General features: G+C 43.5%; 1 protein-coding gene and 1 pseudogene across 11 annotated transcripts in view; one reads left to right on the forward strand and one right to left on the reverse strand.

Annotated features, from left to right (window-relative positions):
- Positions 1-22,644, forward strand: part of ARMC2 (armadillo repeat containing 2) — a 219,886-nt gene that overhangs the window by 78,872 nt on the left and 118,370 nt on the right. For 7 of the 11 annotated variants that reach the window (XM_077999238.1, XM_077999239.1, XM_001093368.5 and 4 more), the window contains exons 1-2: positions 13,501-13,625; positions 19,574-19,834. In XM_077999238.1, the coding sequence (XP_077855364.1) occupies positions 19,617-19,834 (218 nt within the window). In that variant the 5' untranslated portion in view covers positions 13,501-13,625; positions 19,574-19,616. Of the gene's footprint in view, positions 1-13,500; positions 13,626-19,573; positions 19,835-22,644 lie in introns of those variants that run through there. The other 4 variants (XM_077999240.1, XM_077999241.1, XM_077999244.1 and 1 more) reach the window with 1 other exon arrangement.
- On the reverse strand, positions 20,114-22,189 carry LOC114677416 (small ribosomal subunit protein eS12 pseudogene; annotated as a pseudogene).

A 22,644-nucleotide genomic window follows, 5' to 3' on the forward strand; every position in this document is an offset into this window, starting at 1 on the left:
GAGGGTTATTATATTGGATTGTCCTAGTTATGTCAAAGGATGGCCTGGGGGAGGGGATTTCTTCATTTGTCTGAACTTTCAAATTTTCTGCTCAGTGCATAATGAAGAATGTTCACCAAATTTGTGGCAGTAAATGTAAACTGCATTCTTCACATTTGAAAAATCTGAAATAGATTAATGTTACAGAACTATAGCAGTTCTCTGTGACATCCCTTCCCAAAAATAGAATTGCTATTTTTTAGATAAATTATTCCTCCTTTTCCCTCTTCTTTTATCTGCTACAAATATAAGCAGTGACTTTAAAACAAAGAGCCATGAAAGAAATTTACATTTTGGCAAACATGACTTAATTTTGAATGCTAGGATAGGCTTTCTCAGAGAAAGCCAGGGTCCTGAAAAGCAATGTTCTTTTTTGAACTGCATTTTGAAAAGGGAAATTAATTGTAATTCTTGCTTTTCCAGGCCGTGCCATCCCTGGGGAGGACAAACAAAAAGTAACAAAAATAATTTTTGGCTTCAATCACCCAACAATGGAAATGGTGAAACCCATGTCCTCTAAGTCCTTTTGTTCCCTAGCAGAGGGCCCTCTGCCTACACGGTGCACCGTGGTGGCCATTTAATGTACTCCTGCTTGGTACCCACCGCTGCTCTGCCCCCTGGTGGCCACAGACACCATTGCTGCTGCCTCAGCACAGTTTGACCTTGCTGCTGCCAGGAGCCACCTCTCCTCTCATCACTGTCCCCACTCTCCTGCCATGCCTCAGGGGACTGCTGAAGCTGTTCTGGCAGAAGAGCAGTGGGCTTTGTTTCCTCAGCACATCATAGCAACCACTGTCTAATAAGCTCACACTCTCAGGATCTTACCGCCCCTTTTCCTGAAAAGCTCCACTCCGGCAACCCTGGCCCTGCATCATCGAAGGACATTTAAGTGACATAACATATTGTTGCCTCAAAAAAGTTTCTCCCTCTTCAACAGCTGGGACAACTGGATAGCCACATGCAAGAGAATGATGTTTGGCCATTAACCACACCATACATAAGACTTAACTCAAAATGAATCAAAGACTTAAATGTAAAAGCTAAAACTCTTAGAAGAAAACGGGAGAAAATCTTCACGACCTTGGATTTGGCAATGGATTCTTAGATAAGACAGCAAAAGCACAGGCAACACGTGGAAAAAAGAGACACATTAGACTTCATCAAAATCAGAAACTCTTTTTGTGCATCAAAGGACCCTATCAAGAAAATAAAAAGAAAAACTACAGAATGGGAGAAAATGTTTACAAATCATATATGAAAGGATCTAATATCCAGAATATTTAAGAAGTCTATGACTCCCCAAGAAAAAGACAACCCAATTTAAAAATGGCCACAGGACTTGAATTGATATTTTTCTAAGAAGATACGCAAATGACCAACACACACTTGAAAAGATGCCCAGAGCTGGACATGGTGGTATGTGCCTGTGGTCCCAGTTACTCAGGAGCTGAGGCAGGAGGATCACTTGAGCCCAGGAGTTCAAGCCTGGAGTGAGCTATGATATCACCACTGCATTCCAGCCCAAGCAACATATGGAGACCTGGTCTCCAAAAAAAAAAAAAATTAAAAAAAAAAAAATATATATATATATATATATATATATATATATATACACACACACACACTCAATAGTCACTAGTGAAATGCAAACTGAAACCACATTGAAATAGTACTTAACACTCCCTAGAAGGACTATAATTAAAAACACAGACAATAGCAAGTATTGGCTAGAATGGGGAGAAATTGGAATCTTCATACTTTGCTAATGGGAATGTAAAATGGTGCAGCAACTGTGGAAGACAGTTTGATGGTTCCTCAAAATTTTAAACAGAATTACTCTATGACCCGGTAACTCCACTCCTGGATGGAATAAAAACTTTGTCCACACAAAAACCTGTATGCAAATAGCAGCACTATTCATAATAGCTAAAAGGTGAAACAATCTGAATGCTCCATCGGCTGATAAATGGATAAACAAAATGTAGTCTATCTGTAGAAAAGAGCACTACTCAGCCCTAAAAAGACAAAGGGAGTACTGATACATGCTGTAACATGGATAAGCCTTGAAAACATTATACTAAATAAAAGAAGCCAGACATGAAAGGCCATGTATTATATGATTCCATTAATACAGAATGTTCAGAATAGGTAAATCCATACAGACAGAAAGCAGGTGAATGGTTGCCAGGGGCTGAGGGGAAGGAGAAATTGGAAGTGGTTGCTTAATGAGTCCTTTAGGGGTGAGGAAAGTGTTTCGGAACTAAATAGGGATAGTGGTTTTACAGCATTGTGAATGTACTAAATGCCACAGAACTGTGTACTTTAAAGTGGTTAATTTTATGTTAATTCCATCTTAATCAAAATATGAAAAGTTTAAAATTTGTTAAACAGTCTCCTCCAACACTGATGCGTATCCCCCAGAACAGAAACCTTCTGTGTCGGGTCTCCCAAGGCCCAAACATCAGTCCCAGGGGCCGTCTATCATTTTCTTTCAGAAATCTCACTGGGGCCTCACGTAAATGGAACTGGGAAGGGGGAGGGAAAAAATGTCCCTTGGGCCACCTAGGTCTTACTATGTAATGAAAGAAATGATTTCCAAATATGCCAAAACTGGAGAGCTTGTGTAACCAAGAAAACCCGTAAGGATGAAGGAGCAGAACAGAAAGTCAGTGGTTTGGGGTTGGTTACATTTGTGGTTAAGGAAGGGCAGGGAGAGGGGAGGAGAGGACTGTGGGAGGGGAGAAAAAAGAAGAAACAGAGAAACAGAAAAAGGAGACAGGAAGGCAGACAGGAAAGCAGGAAGGAAGGAGGAAAAGAGAGAGAAAAGGAGGAGGCAAGAGAAGAGAACTCAAGATCCCTTTTCAAACTTTGAGATCCTGACAACTTTGCCTGTGACATCTGTCCTGCTGTGAGGGAGGACTCCAAACTCAGTCTCATTTCCCCCCAGTGCAAGTGCATCTAAGTCCCTATTCTGTGGTTAAAGCTTGAAACAAATGCAGAAACCCACATGTTGCATTTTATTACAGCATTAATGCCAGTAGAAGATCACGAGTGATGCCAGCGCCTTTTCTGTCTACAACCTGGGCTAGGAGTATGACCAGCCCCAGATAGGAGAGGTGCCTTTTACCTCTGTACTTACAGAGGCTGCCCTCTTTGGTGCTGAGGGTGGGCTGTGTCCTCCCCGTGCCAGGGTATCACTCCCTTGCAAGCCTTTCTTGGCTAAACTGATTTCCTCACCCCCTCCCCCTCTTCCTTCCTGCACCCCTTGTCTTCACTTTCTTCTCTCAATATCTCTTGGTACCACATAGAACCACTTATTTCACAGACCCAGAAACTGGGGCCACGAGCTCCCATGATTTCTGCCCCCATCACAAGTGGTTAGGAGCAGCAGCTGCCATGTGAGCATTCATGTGAGTGGCCGTGTGAGACTTCACCAGACTCCGGGTCCTTAGCCGGGAGCTCCTTCCCAATCATTCACACTTGGCCTTGCTGCCTTTACATCTGGGAGGCTGGTGACCCCTGCAGGTGCCTGCAAAAGGAAGGAGTTTGTTGGTGCCAGAGGAAGAAATGGAGAGACCAGAAGTGAGGGGGCTAGCAGAGGTCTGTCCCTTGGCCAGGCCTGAGTGAGGGAGGTGTGGGAGGGAGTCTGAGGGCGTTTGTGACCAGCCATGTGAGAGCCTGGGTGGACGCAGTGCAGCTGTGCCCAGAGACAAGGGAGGCACGGATCTGGAGAGCCCAACCTGCCACTCCCACCTCAGAGTGTCCTAGGGGAAGGACAGCAGAGCCACGCCCTCCCCAAGAAAAGGCACTTGGAGCCACAGCAGTGAGGGGCCCTTGAGAAGGCGGGAATGGGAGGGAGAAGCGGGTTTGTTCTTGTGCACAGGTGAGGTGGCACCGCCACAGGCACTCCCAGAAATGACTGGCAGCCTGGGGAGGGGGAGGCGAGAGGGGTCTGGGGAGGTGACTGGCGGTGGAACTGCATCCTGGCACATAAGCATTACACTTGAGGACACTCTCACCCTGCATAGCACATCCTCAAGTTCACGTTCATTTGGTTGCTTATTCTACAGAACATCCATATGTTCCAGCTGGCATTCTTATGTGGAGGGCACCCAAAGGTGTGCAAGAAGGACAAGATCTCTGCTCTCTGGGTGTTCGCCTGCATACAGTTTAGCATCTCCATTCTTTCATTGGAGTTCCCCGCTCCACAACCCAGCTGGACAAGAAGTGTAATACACAGTGGGAAAAAAACACACCAATAACCGAAAAAGAGACAGTTTGGGGTAGCTTTGAAAACTTCCTGCAGAGGCATCATTAATCTTTTTTCTTGGTAAGGTTCTTGAAAGCAAGGCCTGTATCTCTGCAAAGGACCTCCTTTACGAAGTGCTTGGCGGACATGAAATGATGCTGTTCCATTTCGGATGGGCTTTCCTCATTGCAGACATGACCTCAGGGTGGCTCCTGGCGGGAGACCCACAGGGGGCTCTGTCTGAAGCTGCTCTAGGAAACCAGCTGGTACAAGACGCTATCACAATTTTTTTTAGTGCACAGCCCGATTGGGTGCAAGGCTGCAGTGGGAGGTGGTGCATCACGTGGTGGGAAAGTGGTGGGGGTTGTGTGTGGGACCCTGCCGCCTAATTAGAGGGCTGGGGAAGGTAGGATCCGTGGAGGGCATGAGCAGCGGCAGACAATGGACAGAGCCCAGCAGGGTCCTAGCAAAGCCAGGGCTCTCCACTCCCGATAGAAAACGAGCTGCTGTGGGTACTGCCAGGGAGGCCAAGAACACCTGCCTTTGAGTTTGAGCTCTCAAAATAAAAATAAAAACAGAAACATTTGTTGCTTTCCATATCCTAATAAGAATGGTGATTGACACACCACCCTTCATTTTAACACTCTCTGGGTGTGAACGAAAAACACAAACAAACAAACAAACAAACAAAAAAACCAGAAAGAATAATTTCACTGAATGACTTTCAGCGCTGAAATTCACTTTTCCTGGGCAGTTAAGCCACGCTATTGGTTTTCAAGTTTCAGAGGGAAATTGTTTTATCCACACTGCATTATGGAATAATCATCCTATTTATTTCCAGAATGGTATTTCCTCTGCATTTTAACTTTTCACCTATAAGCCTTACAGAGATGAAATAGTAAGCAAGAGAGTGAAAAGGTTTATTTTAAACTTTTTACTTTGAGATAATTGCAGAGGCATGTGCAGTTGTATATGTAATATAGCGAAATTCTAAGATGTCCTACGTACCATTTGCGCAGTTTCTCCAGTGGTAACATCTTGCCAAATTATAGTGCAATATCATAGTCAGGATATTGATTGACAGAATCCATCACCATATTCAAATTTCCCTTGTTTGATATGTGTTGTGTGTGTATACAGGTGTGTGTGTGTTTAGTTGTACGAAACATGAAGCATTTTGTGCTCTGACGAGGAAAAGTGCCTTCCAAGTACACAATGATTATCATGACATTTTGTTTGTGGGTATTACTTCTGCATTCTTTTGTTTGGTTGGTTTGGTTTTGAGACAGAGTCTGGCTCTGTTGCCCAGGCTGGAGTGCAGCAGCGCGATCTTGGCTCACTACAAGCTCCGCCTCCCAGGTTCACGCCATTCTCCTGCCTCAGCCTCCCAAGTAGCTGGGACTACAGGCACCCGCCATCACGCCCAGCTAATTTTTTGTATTTTTATTAGGGACGGGGTTTCACCGTGTTAGCCAGGTTGGTCTCGATCTCCTGACCTCGTGATCCACCCTCCTCGGCCTCCCAAAGTGCTGGGATTACAGGCATGAGCCACCGCGCCCGGCCTACTTCTGCATTCTTGGTAGATAATTTTGTAGATCCTATTTATGTAATACCTTCTATCTAATAACATAAAGACTCGTGTGACTATTCTCATGTCAATGAAGATATGTGCTTAACATCTTTAGATTTTAAAGATCTTGCTATTAGAAGCCTGGATACATTCAGCTAGATTTGGAGCCTGCTAGGATTCCTTGAATATTTAAACCTGAAGCTGGACTCCACATTTCTTTGAATGATCACAGTTAAATCAAACTTTCCTTTTCTCTATTTAAATTGTCCTTCTTGTCATATTGCCAAAATAATATATTCTTGGGCTAGTAACTTAATAGCACATAAGTACATCGTTGTTATTTTGTTGTTGTTGTTGTTTTTTAACTGAATTTGAGAGCACTAAGGAGAGAAAAAAATAAGTGTCCTGGGGGATCTCCTTTTAGCCCATGGGTCCCCAGACTGCCTAGGGGGTTCCTTCTAAGGGAAACTCACTGCTGTCATCACCCAAGAGAACCAGGGGGCATGTTTCTCCCGGAGCCACAATCCCTGGGGGTCACCGCCTTCTCTGTGGGGTGGCGCATACAGGTCATTCTGTACACAGGTGTCATTAGCACAGCACAAGGGGCTTGAGATACCAACTACTGACAGTTCAGGCTTTCTCTCCTTCTGTCCCCTCCCTCTCTGTCAGTGCCTCATCTGGCCTCTTGGGACCTCTGACCTCCCCGACTTTCTCCAGGACAGTAACCAGCCAGGCCACTTCTTAGACCTCATCATCTGGCTCTCCCGTCTGAGCCACCTCCAAAATCTCAACTCTCAGCCCCCTGACTACAACCTCCTCCCATGGAATCCCATAGCTAAGCAGTATCTTAAGGGTCATTGGGTTCAACTTCCACATCTCAAAGAAAAGCCATCTGCAGTTATTAAGTGATGTGACCACAGGCAAACAGCTGAGGGTGTTGCCTGTATGACCTGGGTAAGTGAAGAAACAAAACCTCAATTTCTATGCATGTAGAATGAGGGTAATAGTAGTACTTTAGGGTTGGAAGAGGAACTGATTTAAAGTGAGCAAAGCACTTTAGTGAGAGGCAGCATTTGAATTAATAAGATCTCCTGACTTTCCTTCCTCAAACTGCCTCATCTGCTCTGTTCCCATCAGTGACCTCAGTCGTCCAGCCTCTCCCTAACCCTGCAGACCATTCCTCCTTCCCTCTTTACTTCCCCATCCAGCCTGTGCCTGTTGCCTGCCCCTTCAGACTTTGTTCTCTGGCCATCCCCAGCCCTGGTCATCCCCATAAACACAATTTCGGCTCCTCCTCCTGGGCCATGGGGCCTTGCTACATAAAGCCATAAAAGGTGAGTGCTGACTGGATCCACCATGAACTTGACCAATTGATCTTTCTCTCTCCCGTGGACTACTTCAAGGTGAATTCCTCTTTGCAGTCCTTCCTGATGGGTGCCCAGTGCTGAGTAGACATGTTTGCTGAGTATCCCATGGCAGGGACCATTCAAAGCCAAGGCACAGAGGTGGTGAGATACAGCGGGTGATCAGGGAATGGCAGCAGTCTGGTTTGGCTGAGCGTGCAGTGTCTATAGTAACATGGCCTCCTAAGTCCAATGTGATGATTAATACTGAGCATCAACTTGACTGGATTGAAGGATGCCAAGTATTGATCCTGGGTGTGTCTGCCAGGGTGTTGCCAAAGGAGATTAATGTTTGAGTCAGTGGGCTGGGACAGGCAGACCCACCATTAATCTGGGTGGGCACAATCTAATCAGCTGCCAGCATGGCTAGAATATAAACAGGCAGAAAAACATGAAAAGGAGAAACTGGCCTAGTCTCCCAGCCTACATCTTTCTCCCGTGTTGGATGCTTCCTGCCCTTGATCATCGGACTCCCAAGTTCTTCAGTTTTGGAACTTGGACTGACTGTCCTTGCTCCTCAGCCTGCAGATGGCCTATTGTGGGACCTTGTGATCATGTGAGTTAACACTTAATAAACTCACCTTTATATATATATTCCATTAGTTCTGTCCCTCTAGGGAACCCTAATACACATACACCCAACAAGCTGGGCTTGAATCCTAGATCCACCACTTTTACCACCCGTATGACCCGGGTAAGCGAAGAAACAAAACCTCAATTTCTATTCATGTAGAATGAGGATAATAGTCGTACTTTAGGGTTGGAAGGGAACTGATTTAAAGTGAGCAAAGCACTTAGCACAGAGCCTATGACATCTATCCCCCAAATAAGTCCTAGTTCTTAGAATAACAGAACTACAGGCTCTCATGCAGATCACGGAGGATCTGAGACTTGACTTGGTGGTCAGTGGGCAGACATTGAGAGCTCCTGGGCAGAGGGGTTGGGAGGGCATGTCCAGAACTGTGGTTGATGACACTCACTTCGGTTGCTGAGTGTAGCGTGAACAACACTCTTGGAGCAGGAAGGGAGTGGAGTGGGGTCAGAGGGGCCAGTTGGAGACTAGATGCAAAAAGTGCCCAAGATGGCCTGGTGATGGCGGGGGTTGGTGGGGTGGACATGAGGTGGTACACATCTTGGAGAGCACCATGAGTCTGTGACATGGGGTTTTTCATCTCTGGGTCAGGCATCAATTAGGCTCTTCTCCATCCCTTCTGTTCTGAAGGCCAGGGATTCTTCAGGCAGCTCTGCCTCCTGCTGGGTTGTGGCTGAGGTTCTCAGGCAGGGGAGCTCTGGCTTCACAGGGCTGAGGTTCTCCAGGCTGGCTGTGCACACCACAGTCACCTCCGCAGCTCTAAACAGCTGGCTCCACTCCCATACTCCCACCTACCCCAGGCACTGAATCAGTTCATCTGAGTGGTACTGGGCGGAGATGGTGTTGAAGCTCTCCAGGTGACTCCACTGTGCAGCCAGGACGGAGCCGCAGTGAGACCAGGGACCAGGCCTCACCTGAGAGTTAGCACCAAGATAGAGCACCCTGCCTTGTGTTACACCTCCAGCTGTCTCCAGGTGGGACAAGCAACTGCCACAATCTCTTGATTCTCAGGACAACTCTCTATTAGAGAATCGAGAGATTGTGACAGTTGCCCATTTGGACTGGGGAGACCTGTCACCAGGCCACTGTGGCGGTCTTTCAGATCTATCCAACAGCCACTGCCCCTCCTTCCTGCTGAACAGAGCTCCAGTTTGCTTCAGGTTGTGGCAGCAAAGTGTGCAAAGTGGGCTCCTCCCCACCAAACCCAAAGGATGAACCTTGATGGATTGAAATCAGCCACAGTAATGGTAGCCCCATCCATCTCTGCCAGGGCCTGGTGTGTGGCCATGTGACACAGCCTGGCCAATGAGATGTAAGGACAAGGTGACCAAGAGGCTTCTGGGAAATGTTTTCCTTCTCAGTGTAGAGATATACATAGAGAGGGCCCTTCCCCTTTCCCAGCTCAGTGTGGCCACCACCGTCTTGTGACCATGTGGGGAGACTTGACTGATCCTCCTTGGTCCCTGAGCTGTGGGGCCAATCCTGAAGCAGCCCAGTTCCAGTGACTGTTAAACAAAACAATAAATGTCCTTGGCGTGTAAGCTACTTTTGGTGGAATATTCTGTTATTTGCAGGCAAAAACTTCCAAAAGATACAGGCATGCTCACTAAGTAATGTTTCATAAGTGAGTTGTACAAAGAATATTGGGTTTCTGATTGTCTTAGTTGGTCTGTTTTAACATCCAAGAGTTGTTCAGGATGAAGTAATTCATAGTTACAATCCTACTGACACTGACACACTCCCTGAAAACGAGAACCTCCTCCCTTCCAGTGAAGTGCAGGGTCCTTAGAGACTCTGTAATCTACTGGTAATTAAATGGACCCTTATTAATTAGCATTCCTGTCAACAGCTTGGCAGCTTGGTGGAGCACGTGGCCTGGGGTGGCAGGGGTGATACGGGATAGTGTACTTAAAGGTAAAGTAATACTTAGGTGCACAGGTCACAGCTGAGCCCCAATAAAGACAGGATTTACATAGACATTTTAGCTGATAAGTTTTAGGACAATTCCACAGTCTCATGTCTATCCAGTTCCATGAAGTTAGTTAATTTTCATTGAATTATAAATTTCCAGCAAGTTGCATTTTAATGTATTTGTGCCTTTAAATTTGTATACAAAGATTGCCTAGGTTGTCAATTTGATGAACTCCTCACACTATATTGTGTGATACATATAATTAAAGCACCAAGATTCTATACTGACAAAAGCAGAAAGTGTCTTGAAGTGTATATTAGAATTCTAAATTGGCAATTTTCATTCCATGCCAGAAGTATTTTTTTCCCCCTGTGAGTCACAGCTCAGTTGTAGTCATAAAAATCGGGGGAGGGGGGTGGGGGGAGAGGGCAGTGGGGGGAATTGTGAACATTAAAGAAGTATTTATTTAACATGTATCTTTTCAAAAATATATCTAACAGATAAATTAGGATGAGCTATAGATATCAAATAAGAGGTATATGTGATAGAAACTATGATATAAACTGTAAAATCTACTAGTGGAGTCTGGATGAAAAGCATCTATGAGTTCATCATTCTGTTGCAATTTTTGCATCTGAGACTGCATAAAACCGTATCATTACCCAATCTCCTGCCTATATAATTCTTGCTTTAATTCAAAATCCAGAAATTCAGAAGGCATTTTCAAGTGAATGTAAAGATTCTTAAGTTCCTCTTGATCCCTATAGCCCCACGCAGCAAATACTCTGGGATAAGTGAGAGGAGGAAATAAAGAGCATAGCTTGACAGTTTCAGTAACCTCCAAAGTACCTTTCCATGCTGGGGACAAAATGCATGTATAATAGCAGCATGGTGTACTGAACTTGGGCATCAAGAACCCCAGATCTCAGGTCCTTTTACTAGCTGTGTGCCTGTGGGCCGACGAGTTCACCTCCCTGAACCTCAGTTTCCTCCCACCTCAAATTGAGATACCTACTTTCCAGGCTTCTTATAAACTCCAAATTAGACAAAAGAAATGAAGTGTCCCAAATAAAAGCAATTTGGAAACTATAGAGTGCTTTATAAATGTCAGATACTTATAATACTTTGTCTTCCTCTTTCATCTCTCTAAAGTATATGAAACATGTCAACAGTTTTGTTTCTAAAGCAATGCCACTTACAAAACCGATGTAAAATTCTGTATAATAGCCATCAGGTAACAGTGGAGAAACAGCCAGGTCCGTATAATACGCCACTGCTGTGACAGCCGAAGTATTTTCTCATATAGTGTCCTGCAGTGAGGTAAGTTGGGGAGCTTCGTTGCTTCAAATAACTGCTTCCTCTAATTCTACCCATGTCATTCTTTTCAATGGTTCTAATTTGCCCAGCAGATATTTCCTGGCCAGCTGAGTTGGGTAGCATCAGGTTCCAGTAGCTTGCTTACGGTCTATTTTAGACCAAGATCCTAAGGTATAAGACCACAGCTAGTAATTGGCTGCACCAGAGGTTTTTAGGCTGATGTTTCCACTCAGATGGTAATTATGTAATCATCAGTTCTAAGTGAGGTGAGGCAGAGTCTCCGTAGGGCAGGTGACAAAGAAACCTAAGACCCCCTCAACTCCTCACCCAGGCTGCAGCTAAAAATAAGGGGTCAGAGAGTGGAAAGGGAAGATGTGTGGGGAAACTTCCTTGGAGAAAGGAGTGTGGGGTGCTATGCCCTTCATCTCAAGCCAGCGAGGGGGGTTTCCCCAGGGGCCTGGGACTGCCAGAGACTGTAGTTACGTGGCCTGGAGAACTGGAGCCTGACTCACTCTTGGGTAAGCTAAAGCTCCCGCCTATGGCAGCCTGGAAGGGGCTGCACGCAGACAGGCCTGAGCTCTCAGAATCACTAGGGTAACAGATGTGTGGGTTTTCCCTTGGGACCTCTCTAAAGGGGCACTGAAAGCTGGAATAAACCCTGTGTTTTTAGGATTTTCAGGAGCCCCCAGGAGGGAGGTCCCCATCAGTGGGAGACTCCAAAGGATCAGGAAAGACCTACATGAGCTGCTTTAACCACAGGCCAGCACGGCAAGCTTGAAGCTGCTCAACTACAGGAAGAAATGCTCCATCTCCTTCCTTCACCTCCTTCTCCTCACTGCCAGTTTGATCCAAGCTGGGTCTTAAACAACCTCTAGTGAATAGGGGGGCGGGTGGGGGTGGGGGGCAAGCCTAAGCCTAGTGCATCCCTTCAGGGAAGGCCAGCTAGAGAGCTTAAACTGGGGGCTGGAATGGGGGGAGGAAGACTTACTTTCTGTGAAATTTGATGCATTTGTTTAAATCTTGCACCCAACATTATAGTTTTGAAATGAAGCTGTGGTTGAGATTTAGTTATGACAGAACTGTCAGTTATCTAAGAATGAGCAGAAAAATCCAGGGCTTTACCCCCAAATTTCTTCCCATCCAGGGACAGGAGAAGATAACTAACACTGAATAAATTTTAAAATGATAGTGAGAGACCAAAATAAAGTGGCATTGTATGACGTCTCACAAGTTGTGAATTCAAAACACATAGTTTTATTTAAAATGGGCAATGGTCCATTTCACAATGGAGTCCACTGACCAGTAAATGGGAATTGTTGATATGTCATGTTGAGTCACTGGAAAATACTTTAATCCTGAAGAACACAAAATATTTTGTTTCGGGTCCTAAAATTATCCAATCAATGAATAGGAACTTATTTTCTGTTATGTTTGAAATCCTCCTGAGTATTTTGAAGAATATTTACATTCCTTTAGTTCAGGTTAGCATCATTTCCCACCTGGAACGATGCCTTACACATGGTATGTGCTCAAAAATATTTTCAATTTAGTTATTCTTTACAAGATGCTTAGCACCAAAGGAAGTGGCATTTTTCCAATGTTGATGACAAATAGCACTTCAGCTGGAAAATCCCCATATTTATAAAACGTAGTGCAAACCTGAATGGAGAGTGCTTATGATCTCACTTGTATTTAACACCGTAAAGTGTTGCTAAATGGTCTAATAGGAGAGAAGGGAATTTAAACTAGAAACACATAAATGGAGTGCTTTTTGCCGTTCAACTGTGATCACGAACAAAAAACGATTGGCCACGGGGGACCTAGACTGGAATCTCCTTCTCCTGATCACTACACCTCAGGCCCCCAGTTTCTCTCCTGTGGATGGGGACGCCAGGCTGCCTCCTCAGATTCAGAAGGTAGGATTACGTGCATACTCTGCGAACTCTGAAGTGCTCTACAAATGCAGGGGCTTAATAACAGCCAACAGTTTAATATTCGTTGATTGCCACGTGCATAGCTCTTTACATCTATTTTCTCATGCAACCTTCATAACAGCCCAAGGTACTATTATTAATATTTCCTGCCACTCGACATCAGAGGAAACAGAGGCTCAGTTATACAACCTCTGTATAACTCAGAGGTTATACAGACCCCTAACCTGAGCCAGTAAATCCTTCTTACCCGCAAGCATTAAGCTTCCGGCCTGCCTGTTGTTATTTAACAGATGCGCTGGGATCCGCTAGGGGAGCAACAGATGTGGCTCGGCAAATTGCTAATTTAAAAGCGGACACCTGCACATGATGCCGGCTCTGCTCTGACCTCCCGGCCTCCAGCCCTCTCCAGGCTCCTCCCACCCGCTCCGGCCGTCGCCACGCCTCGGAGCTTCTACGCATGCGTTGGCGGGACCCGCGCAGGCCCAGTGGCCGAGCGGCGACCTGGGGTTACCCCGCTAGCTCCAGCGCCGCTTCCTTGGCCACTGCCTGGGGAGAGCCGGAGGATGAGCTGAACCTCGCAGCCGCTGCTATCTCAAGCGCTCATTACAGGTGCTTTGGGTCAGGCCGGAAGCCTCCTTCCCTGCGCCCTCGCCAAGCTCATTCCCCGGCCGGCTCCGCCCGCCCTGCAGCGGCCTGGCCCCGCAATCTGGCGGCCGGGCGGCGGGAGGTAGTTTGTGTACGGTTACCATGGAGACGCTGGCGGCAGGGCGAAGTGGGAGGGTGGCCGGGCGGGGTGAGGATGCTGCTGCGCTCTGCCCTGGCCGGGACCGTGGAAGAGCGGGCACTGCCGTGGGTAGGGGACCCGCTGTCTGCGCGGGAGGTGAGGTCTCCCCTGCGGCTCACCGGGGACCCCTCCTGCCGTCGTCTGCCTGTGTGTCCTCGGATAGGGTAGAGAGGCGATGTTGCATGTTGTCAGGGGTCCCTGTGCATGTTGTCAGGGGTCCGGGGCGGTTGTCTTTATTTATGTACTGTCGCACTTAGCCAAGTGCGTGGTGGTTAATAGAAGCCCAGTAATATTTGTTGAATGAGAGTGGTAGACTAAGGGGCTTTGTCTAGGCAGGCGGTAACCAGGCCAGAGTCATACAGTTTATATCTGGGCACTTTCAGGCAACAGGGCCTCAATAAATAAAAATGTATGTGTAACAATATTTAACATACGTTAAAATCATGGAGTGTATACATAATGCTTTTTGTGATCCATTCCCACAAGTAACACAACAGATCTTACGTCCCACCCTGATTTATAATTATTATACTTTAACTTGGTTGAAAAGCAAGCACCATTTATTATTTTTATCCTGGTTTCTTAATCTATGGGATTCTGGTTAGTTGTTGATGTTAATTTGGCATCGCTGATATTCAATAAAATGCTTAATAAAAATTATCTGTTTTCATAAAGGCAAGCACCACCACCCGCAGTTTAAAAGGAGAAATATCTAATGTAAATGAGTTGATGGGTGCAGCAAACCAACATGGCACATGTATACCTATGTATCAAACCTGTACGTTGTGCCCATGTACCGTAGAACTTAAAGCATAATAATAATAATAAACTTTATGTATAGAAACACTGAACAAACGTCATTCTCTCTTTTGCAGTTTCTTTTTTAAAATGCAGTTTTTCGTTCGTGGAAATGAGTTTGCTGTATCCTTTTATCATGTAGCACTTGGGCAATAATTGTTAACATCTGTTAACATTGTTAACATTTTAAGGGCCATATTAAAACACCGTGCTAATGCACTTTACATGTATTATATCATTTAATTCTTCAAACAATCCTATGAGGCAATTATTACCATGCACCTTTTACAGATGAGGAAACTGATGCTTAGAGATATTAGAGGCATTGCCCAAGGTCACATGGCTGTGAATTGTCAGCATTTAAACCCTTACTCCAGCATCTAAGCACTTAACCACTGCCTTTTGGATGCTCATATTAATACAAAAATGATTCAGAGTTACAGAAGGGTCCTGAGTATTTGATTTGCAGGGAAGGCTATGAAACTGGCCTGCTTTTCCCCTGTTGCAGACATCCTGGTAGCGCAGTGTTGCATTTAGCAAGAAGGCTCTGGTTCCAGTGGCTATTAGCAACAACAGTAAAGACAGGTCTTTATAATTAGTTATAAACTTCTATAAATTATGACTCTGAACCTTCCCCCAGACCAATAAGAAATATCTTGTTGAAAAAAAAGTTCTTCACTTTCAAATTTCCTACTGCTGGTGGTGTTCACCCTCTAGAGGTCCTGTGGATACGACAGACTCAGGATAGTGTGATGCAAGACAGAACTCAACCTCTTTCTTCTTTCCTCTTGAAGTCTGCTTCTCCTGTTTCTTTTAAAAGGCTCCTTGCCCTCTAGCTCCCCTAGGTTTGCATACCCGGTGTTGTTTCTGGCCTCTTCCTGGAATCATGGATGCCAAATCCTGTCAATTCTGTTCTCAGTTTTTAATTCTGTTCTCAGTGCACCTCACTTGTTCTCTCCTCTAACCTGTGCTTCACCTTGACTCCTGTATCTCAGGCTTTCCATACTTCACTCATTCATCACAACATTGAGTCCTACTCTGTGCCAGGCAACTTGAAATAAGGCAAGTCAGGGAAAGGAGGCTAAATCTGAACTCCTCTGACCACATAACATCAAGACAGATTGGAAATAAGGTCCAGATTTCACAATTCACTGTAACAAATATCTCCAGTTAGAGAAACTATGCAGCCTTCATCTGAAAATGTCTTAGCTCAAGTCTATATTTAAAAATGGAGTCTAGTGATTATGTAAGTGTTGACCTTCAGCTGTGCCTCACGTGGAGGGTTGGGGCGGAGAGTCTCGGGCCAATACCACGTGCACAGGCAATTCTAACACAGTGGGAGGGTGGAGTGGCAGAGACCCGCTGGGGGCCTTTGTGGAGTCTGGAGGAGGGACCCTTAACTCAGGCTAGCTGGGTGGGAGAGGCATGTTCAGGAAAGCTTCCTTGAGGAAATGACCTTTGAGAGTTAGCTGGGTGATTACATAAAAACTGTCCGATTTCACTACTTCTGGTCTTTGCCCTCCTTTCCTTCCTGCCCATCTCTGCCAGATCACATCATCCCTCAAAATGTTGTTATTTGATCTGCTCATCAACTTTTAAATTCTCGCCATTTAATTTAGCGGGTTCAGCCCCAATCACCATTTTCAGAGTTCCCCTTGTCCACACACACCCTGTATGTCTTGATGCTTTGCATTGGCTCACTTGCTGACTTTGTTGGAACTTCCTTCCCTACTCCGGCTCCAGTGCCAGCCACTGCCACTTGCTCAAATTCAGCCCTTTTTTCACAACCTAGCTCAAGCAACACCTCTTCCCGGAAGTCCACCTGATGTCTTCCCCCAATCAGAAATCTCTTCTCTTTGTGATCACATAAATAATTTGTCTCTCTCTTTTTTTTTATTGCTGCCATCAGTTTCTACCTTGTATTTAAATCATTTGAGTATAAGCAGGGTAAATACTCAGCTGGTACACACCAAGAAGGCTGTTCCTGTTGGGAAAATATTGGGGTCTCTATGTGAGTGGGTTAATAGTTGCAGCCCCAATGCCTCTAAGTGCCCCACCTCCTACCACCCCATCTAGTGGGTAGGAGTTTGAATATTATCTGTGGGCAATGTATCATAGCTTTTTTTCTATTGCTTAAGACCCTGTCCAGACCATAGATTACATGGTGGCTCACACCTGTAATCCCGGCACTTCGAGAAGCCAAGGAGAATAGCTTGAGCCCAGAAGTTTGAGACCAGCCTGGACAACATAGTGAGACCTCATCTCTAGTTATTTTTTTAAAAAGACTCTGTCCACCTTGCAAAATTGTTGTGGGGTTAATTGAGATAATGCAGTCAAGAGGACTTAGCACAGTGCTTGGTGTTAGTAAATGTTTATCTCACATTAGTGGTTCTTGCTTGAGAGTGAAGATGGTTTTGTGTTCCTTTTAGGAAACAGTTAATCAGTACTAAAACTGGCTGAATGGATTTGCTCGACTTGGCAGGAAAATTTTGTAAAGTTAGAATTTCTGTAGGATTATTGTGTTATGGTTCAGGTATACTTTAAGTAGATAAGCTTTCAGGTCCTGAGTGATTAATTTTTCAAGTTGGCAAAAACCATCTATAATAATTTGTAGTTTAACAAATATCAATTTAAAAGTTCTCCGCCCAAAGCCCCACTTCTAATTCTTCTAAGTCAGTTCACATGTATTATTAAATATTTCCATGATTGATTTAGTGAATATTAACATGATCATAACATATTGTGCAGATTTTACATTATTGTACAAGTTTCTCACAATATAATTGTTAAAGTGAGATTTGGTGGAAAAAGAGAAGAAGAAGGATAGAGAAAGTTGTGTTAGAATTTTTGGTAAAAATTATAGACAAAAATATTTTTAGCCCTGTAACTACATTGTTTCTGTCAGTATAGTATTTGTTCAGTCTAAATTCCTGTATGCCCCCAGGTAATTCACAGAAAGAATTTGACCTGAGTAAATATTCCTGCTTCATCACTCTCTGAAAGAGTATAGTTTTTTTTTTTTTTTTTTTTTTTTTTTGAGACGGAGTCTCGCTCTGTCACCCAGGCTGGAGTGCAGTGGCCGGATCTCAGCTCACTGCAAGCTCCGCCTCCCGGGTTCACGCCATTCTCCGGCCTCAGCCTCCCGAGTAGCTGGGACTACAGGCGCCCACCACCTCGCCCGACTAGTTTTTTTTTATTTTTTAGTAGAGACGGGGTTTCACCGTGTTAGCCAGGATGGTCTCGATCTCCTGACCTTGTGATCCACCCGCCTCAGCCTCCCAAAGTGCTGGGATTACAGGCTTGAGCCACCGCGCCCGGCAAGAGTATAGTTTTTAATACAAACTCAAAGGTAGCCAGAGAGAATCTTAGGTCAGGAGTGAGAGTCCGTTATTACTCCCCACAGAACTTTCTCTAATCTTTATTAGATTTGCCAGATGACTTTTGGACATTGGTAGACTAATTAATGCCATGTGAGGCCAAAGGGGTGGCAAACCTGATTTAGGCTCTGGAAGAAGCCTGTTTGTTGTGCAGAAACCTCTTCTCACTTAGTGGCACAATTTCTTCCTGCAGTAGGTCTTTTAGAAACAGACCAACAAACCTGTCATGGCCGCTTAAGTTAGATGTTATGGGACTGAATTTGTATTATGCATCCAAAAATAATATGCATATATGTAGATATAAAAAATTGTGTATATATTTTAAATAATTATCATTGCATATTTTAAAGTGAAAGCCAATCATTTCAAAAGTATTAGAAATAAAATGTACTAGGCCCCTCATCGTTTTTGGTAGTTATATTAATGAACATAATTGTAGGGACTGTGCTTAAATTCAAAATCCTGTATCAAAAATTCCTAAAATAGCATTGCTTATCAAGTAATTTTTTTACTATTTTAACTCAACACCTGGCATTTCCATATGAAAAGTATGACATATCGTTTATAGTTTTCATCAGAAACTCTTTGGTTGGGGCCTGTGTAGAGCTAAACAAATGTTCTTGTTGTCTATTGTTATGTAACAATGTTTAGAATCATAATATAGTAAATCTTTTTTGTCTAAGGAATCACCTGTTAATTCTACTTATAGAAATGGAATCTTTTTAGTTTCCTGGGGAATATGTCACAAAGCAGTTTTCTGTTTTGCAGAAGTTATTCTAAAATTGGGCAGCTGAAATAGGTGGAAAATCCATGTAGACCTCTGTCTCTCTAGAGATATGGCATTTTATGGGGTTTGGGTTTTTTTTTTTTTAAGAAACACCTAATGCCATGTACTCATTAGAATTACGTTTTAAAAATCTGTCCTATTTTAAAGTTTAGATTTGTCTCCATGGAACACACCAACGTTTGAGAAGGATCTGCATTCTCATGGCCCTTGTAATGACTTTAACTCTTTCAGAAAGGGGAGTTGGGAAAGGATCAGTTGGTATTGATATTTGGTATTTATTTACTTAGGTCACTACCTCAAATTATAGGTGAGTTGGATCAATTCATTCAGTTGTACCATGGACAAATGTGGGGCTGAACCATTCTCTGAGGTTTGTTGCAAAATCAAGTGTCCTTTAGAAATACAACATTTCTGTCTAAAATTTAACCTTATAGTATCACATAGTGTGGAGGGCAGTGGGGACCCTCAGTGTTTTTTGTAGGCTGAAGACCATGAGATGATTCGCTCTTCCTATTCTGTCTTCTTTCATGATTAGTCTTTCTCTCTGGGTTTAGCTTTCATCCTGGGTTTCTTCCCTGCACATCTTTTTCCTCAGTTGTGTATTTTTGGGGAAATTTTCCTCTCTACATTTTTGAGAGTTGTTCTCAGATCCTAACCTTCTAACTGCTTGGTGGGTTTTTAATTAAAAATTCATTCAGATTTTTAAAGCTTAATATAGAGGAATGGTTTAATATATGGATAGGCTTAAGCATTCATTTTTATAAAGCCCTGGATACAAATAATTAATGGGTTTTGTACCATGTATTTGCAGGGCATGGTGTCTATCTGAAGAATATTTTACTTTCAAAGGAAGGATGCTGTCTCCAGATGATAAAATGTTAGGAAAACTGGATCCATTTTATCGATCTTCAGTGTCCAAGCAGAAGACCAGTGCAGAAATCATAAGCGAAGCACGAAATGCGTTAAGAACAGTTAGAACCCAAAGACCATTTACACCACAGGAAGCCCAAAGAAAACTATTCGGACCTGCATCCTCAAGAACGTCAGAAAATAGACCTCCTTCCTCCTTCAGGTATATGGTATTTCGCATTCTTGTTCACTCAGCTATTTAAGCACCAGGTTATACTTTCCCTTAATTCTTATGGATAATTTTTAAAAATAGACTTATTTTTTAGAACAGTGTTAAGTTCACAGCAAAACTGAGTGGAAGGTACAGAGATTCCCCATGTACCCCCTACTACAACACATCCACAGCATCTCATTATCACCATCCTCCACCAGAGTGGTACATTGGTTACAATCGACGAACATACTTTGACACACCATTATCACTCAAAGGCTGTAGTTCACATTAGGGTTCACTCTTGGTGTTGTACATTTTATGTGTTTGGACAAATTTCTGATGACATGTAACCACTATTATAATATTATACAGAGTAGTTTCACTGTCCTACAAATTCTTTGCTCTGCTTATTTTTCACTTCCTTCCCCCACCCACTAGCAACCACTGATCTTTTTACTGTCTCCACAGTTTTGCCTTTGCCAGAATGTCATATAGTTGGAATATATAGTATGTCACCTTTTCAAATTGGCTTCTTTGACTTAGTAATAAGTTTCCTCCACGATTTATCATGGCTTGAATAGCTCATTTCTTTTTAGTGCTGAATGATATTCCATTGTCTGGTTATACCACAGTTTATCCATTCATCTACTGAAGGACATCTCATTTGCTTCCAAGTTTTGGCAATTACAAATAAAGCTGCTATAAACATCCATGTATAAGTTTCTGTGTGGACATAAGTTTTCTTTTTTTTTCTTTTTTGAGACAGAGTCTTGCTCTGTTGCCCAGGCTGGAGTGCAGTGGTGCGATCTCGGCTCACTGCACGCTCTGCATCCCGGGTTCACGCCGTTCTCCTGCCTCAGTCTCCTGAGTACCTGGGACCATAGGTGCTCGCCACCATACCAAGCTAATTTTTTTTTTTGTATTTTTAGTAGAGACGGGGTTTCACCATGTTAGCCTGGATGGTCTCAATCTCCTGACCTCGTGATCCGCCCGCCTTGGCCTCCCAAAGTGCTGGGATTACAGGCATGAGCCACCACACCTGTCAAAGTTTTCAACTCCTTTGGGTAAATTCCAAGGAGCATGATTGCTGGATCATATGGGAAGATTGTGTTTAGCTTTGTAAGAAACTGCCAAGCTGTCTTCCAAACGGGCTGTATCATTTTGCATTCTCACCAGCAATGAATGAGAGTTCCTGTTCCTCACATCCTTGCCAGCACTGGCATTGTCAGTGTTCTAGATTTTGGCCATTCTAATGCGTGTGTAGTGGTATCTCATTGTTCTAATTTACTTTCCCTGGACATATGATGTGGAGCATCTTTTTATATATTTATTTTACATATGTGTGTATTCTTTGGTCAGGTGTCTGTTAAGGTCTGTGGCCCATTTTTTAAATGGGTTGTTTGTGTTCTTGTTGAATTTTAAGAATTATTTGTGTGTTTTGGATAACAATTCGTTATCTTACATGTCTTTTGCAAATGTTTTCTCCTGCTCTGCGGCTTTTCTTCTTCTTCTCTTGATGGTGTCTTTTGCAGAGCAGAAAATTTTAATTTTAATGAAGTCAAGCTTACCAATTTCTTTCATGGATCTTGCTTTTGGTGTTGTATATTAAAAGTCACCGGAATATCCAAGGTTTTCTAGACTTTGTCCTGTGTTATGTTTTAGGGATTTTATAGTTTTGTGTTTTACATTTAGGTCTATGACCCATTTTGAGTTAATTTTTGTGAAGGGTGTTAGGTTTGTGTTTTGTTTTTGTTTTGCATGTAGATGGTTGATGTCCAGTTGTCCTAGCACTGTTTTTTGTTTTTTTGTTTTTGTTTGTTTGTTTTTTAGGAATATGAGCCAAGGTTTTACTTGTCAATTTCTTGCATTTGAAGTACTCTTTGATAACATCCTTGGCTTGAGACTCTTTTCCAAAGTCCTACGATACAACTACAACCAACCATTTTATGGGGTTTCCCTCCCTATCAGTTTTAGAGAAACCTACCTATTACCCTAGTTTCTTGTCATCAACCTTAGTTAGGTTGATTTGGTGTTCAGCTCAAAGGGCCTCCATCAAGTTGACATAGACAGGCTCATCACAGTTAGATGGAAGCAACAAAGATGGGCTTGGCTCTTGTCTGAGGCTTTGACAGCTTTGCAAATTCCATGTGCTAGGCTGTCCTGGATGAGACTGGTCTTCAGCACCTCTTTTAAAGCAGTATTAACATCCACTGCACCTCCAGCAGCAGTGTCTTCTTTGGCCATGGCAATGGGTTATGAGTGAAGGTGGATCTTGAATGCATCGAGCCTCCACCTCCGTGAAATAGCCCAGCACCATTTTTTGAAAAAGCTATGTTTTCTCCATGGTATTGCCTTTGCTCCTTTGTCAAAGATCAGTTGACTGTATTTATGTCAGTCTACTTCTGGGCCCTCTATTCTGTTCCATTGATCTATTTGTTTATTCTTTCACCAGTACTATACTGTCTTTATTATTGTAGCTTTATAATATGTCTTAAAGTCAGGGAGTGTCAGTCCTTTAAATTTGTTCTTCTTGTTCAACATTGTGTTGGCTATTCTGGGTCTTTTGTCTCTCCATAGAAACTTTAGAATCAGTTTGTCGATATCGACAAAATGACTTGCCAGGATTTTGATTGAGATTGCATTGAATCTATAGATCAAGTTGGGAAGAACTGACATATTGACAACATTGAGTCTTCCTAGCCATGGAAATGGAAGCTCTCTCCATTTTCTTAGTTTTTTGATTTCTTTCACTGAGTTTTGTAGCTTTCCTCATCTAGATTTTATCCATATCTTGTTAGAGTTATAAGTATTTAATTTTT

This window comes from Macaca mulatta, chromosome 4 (assembly GCF_049350105.2).
Source record: "Macaca mulatta isolate MMU2019108-1 chromosome 4, T2T-MMU8v2.0, whole genome shotgun sequence".
NCBI lineage: Eukaryota > Metazoa > Chordata > Mammalia > Primates > Cercopithecidae > Macaca > Macaca mulatta.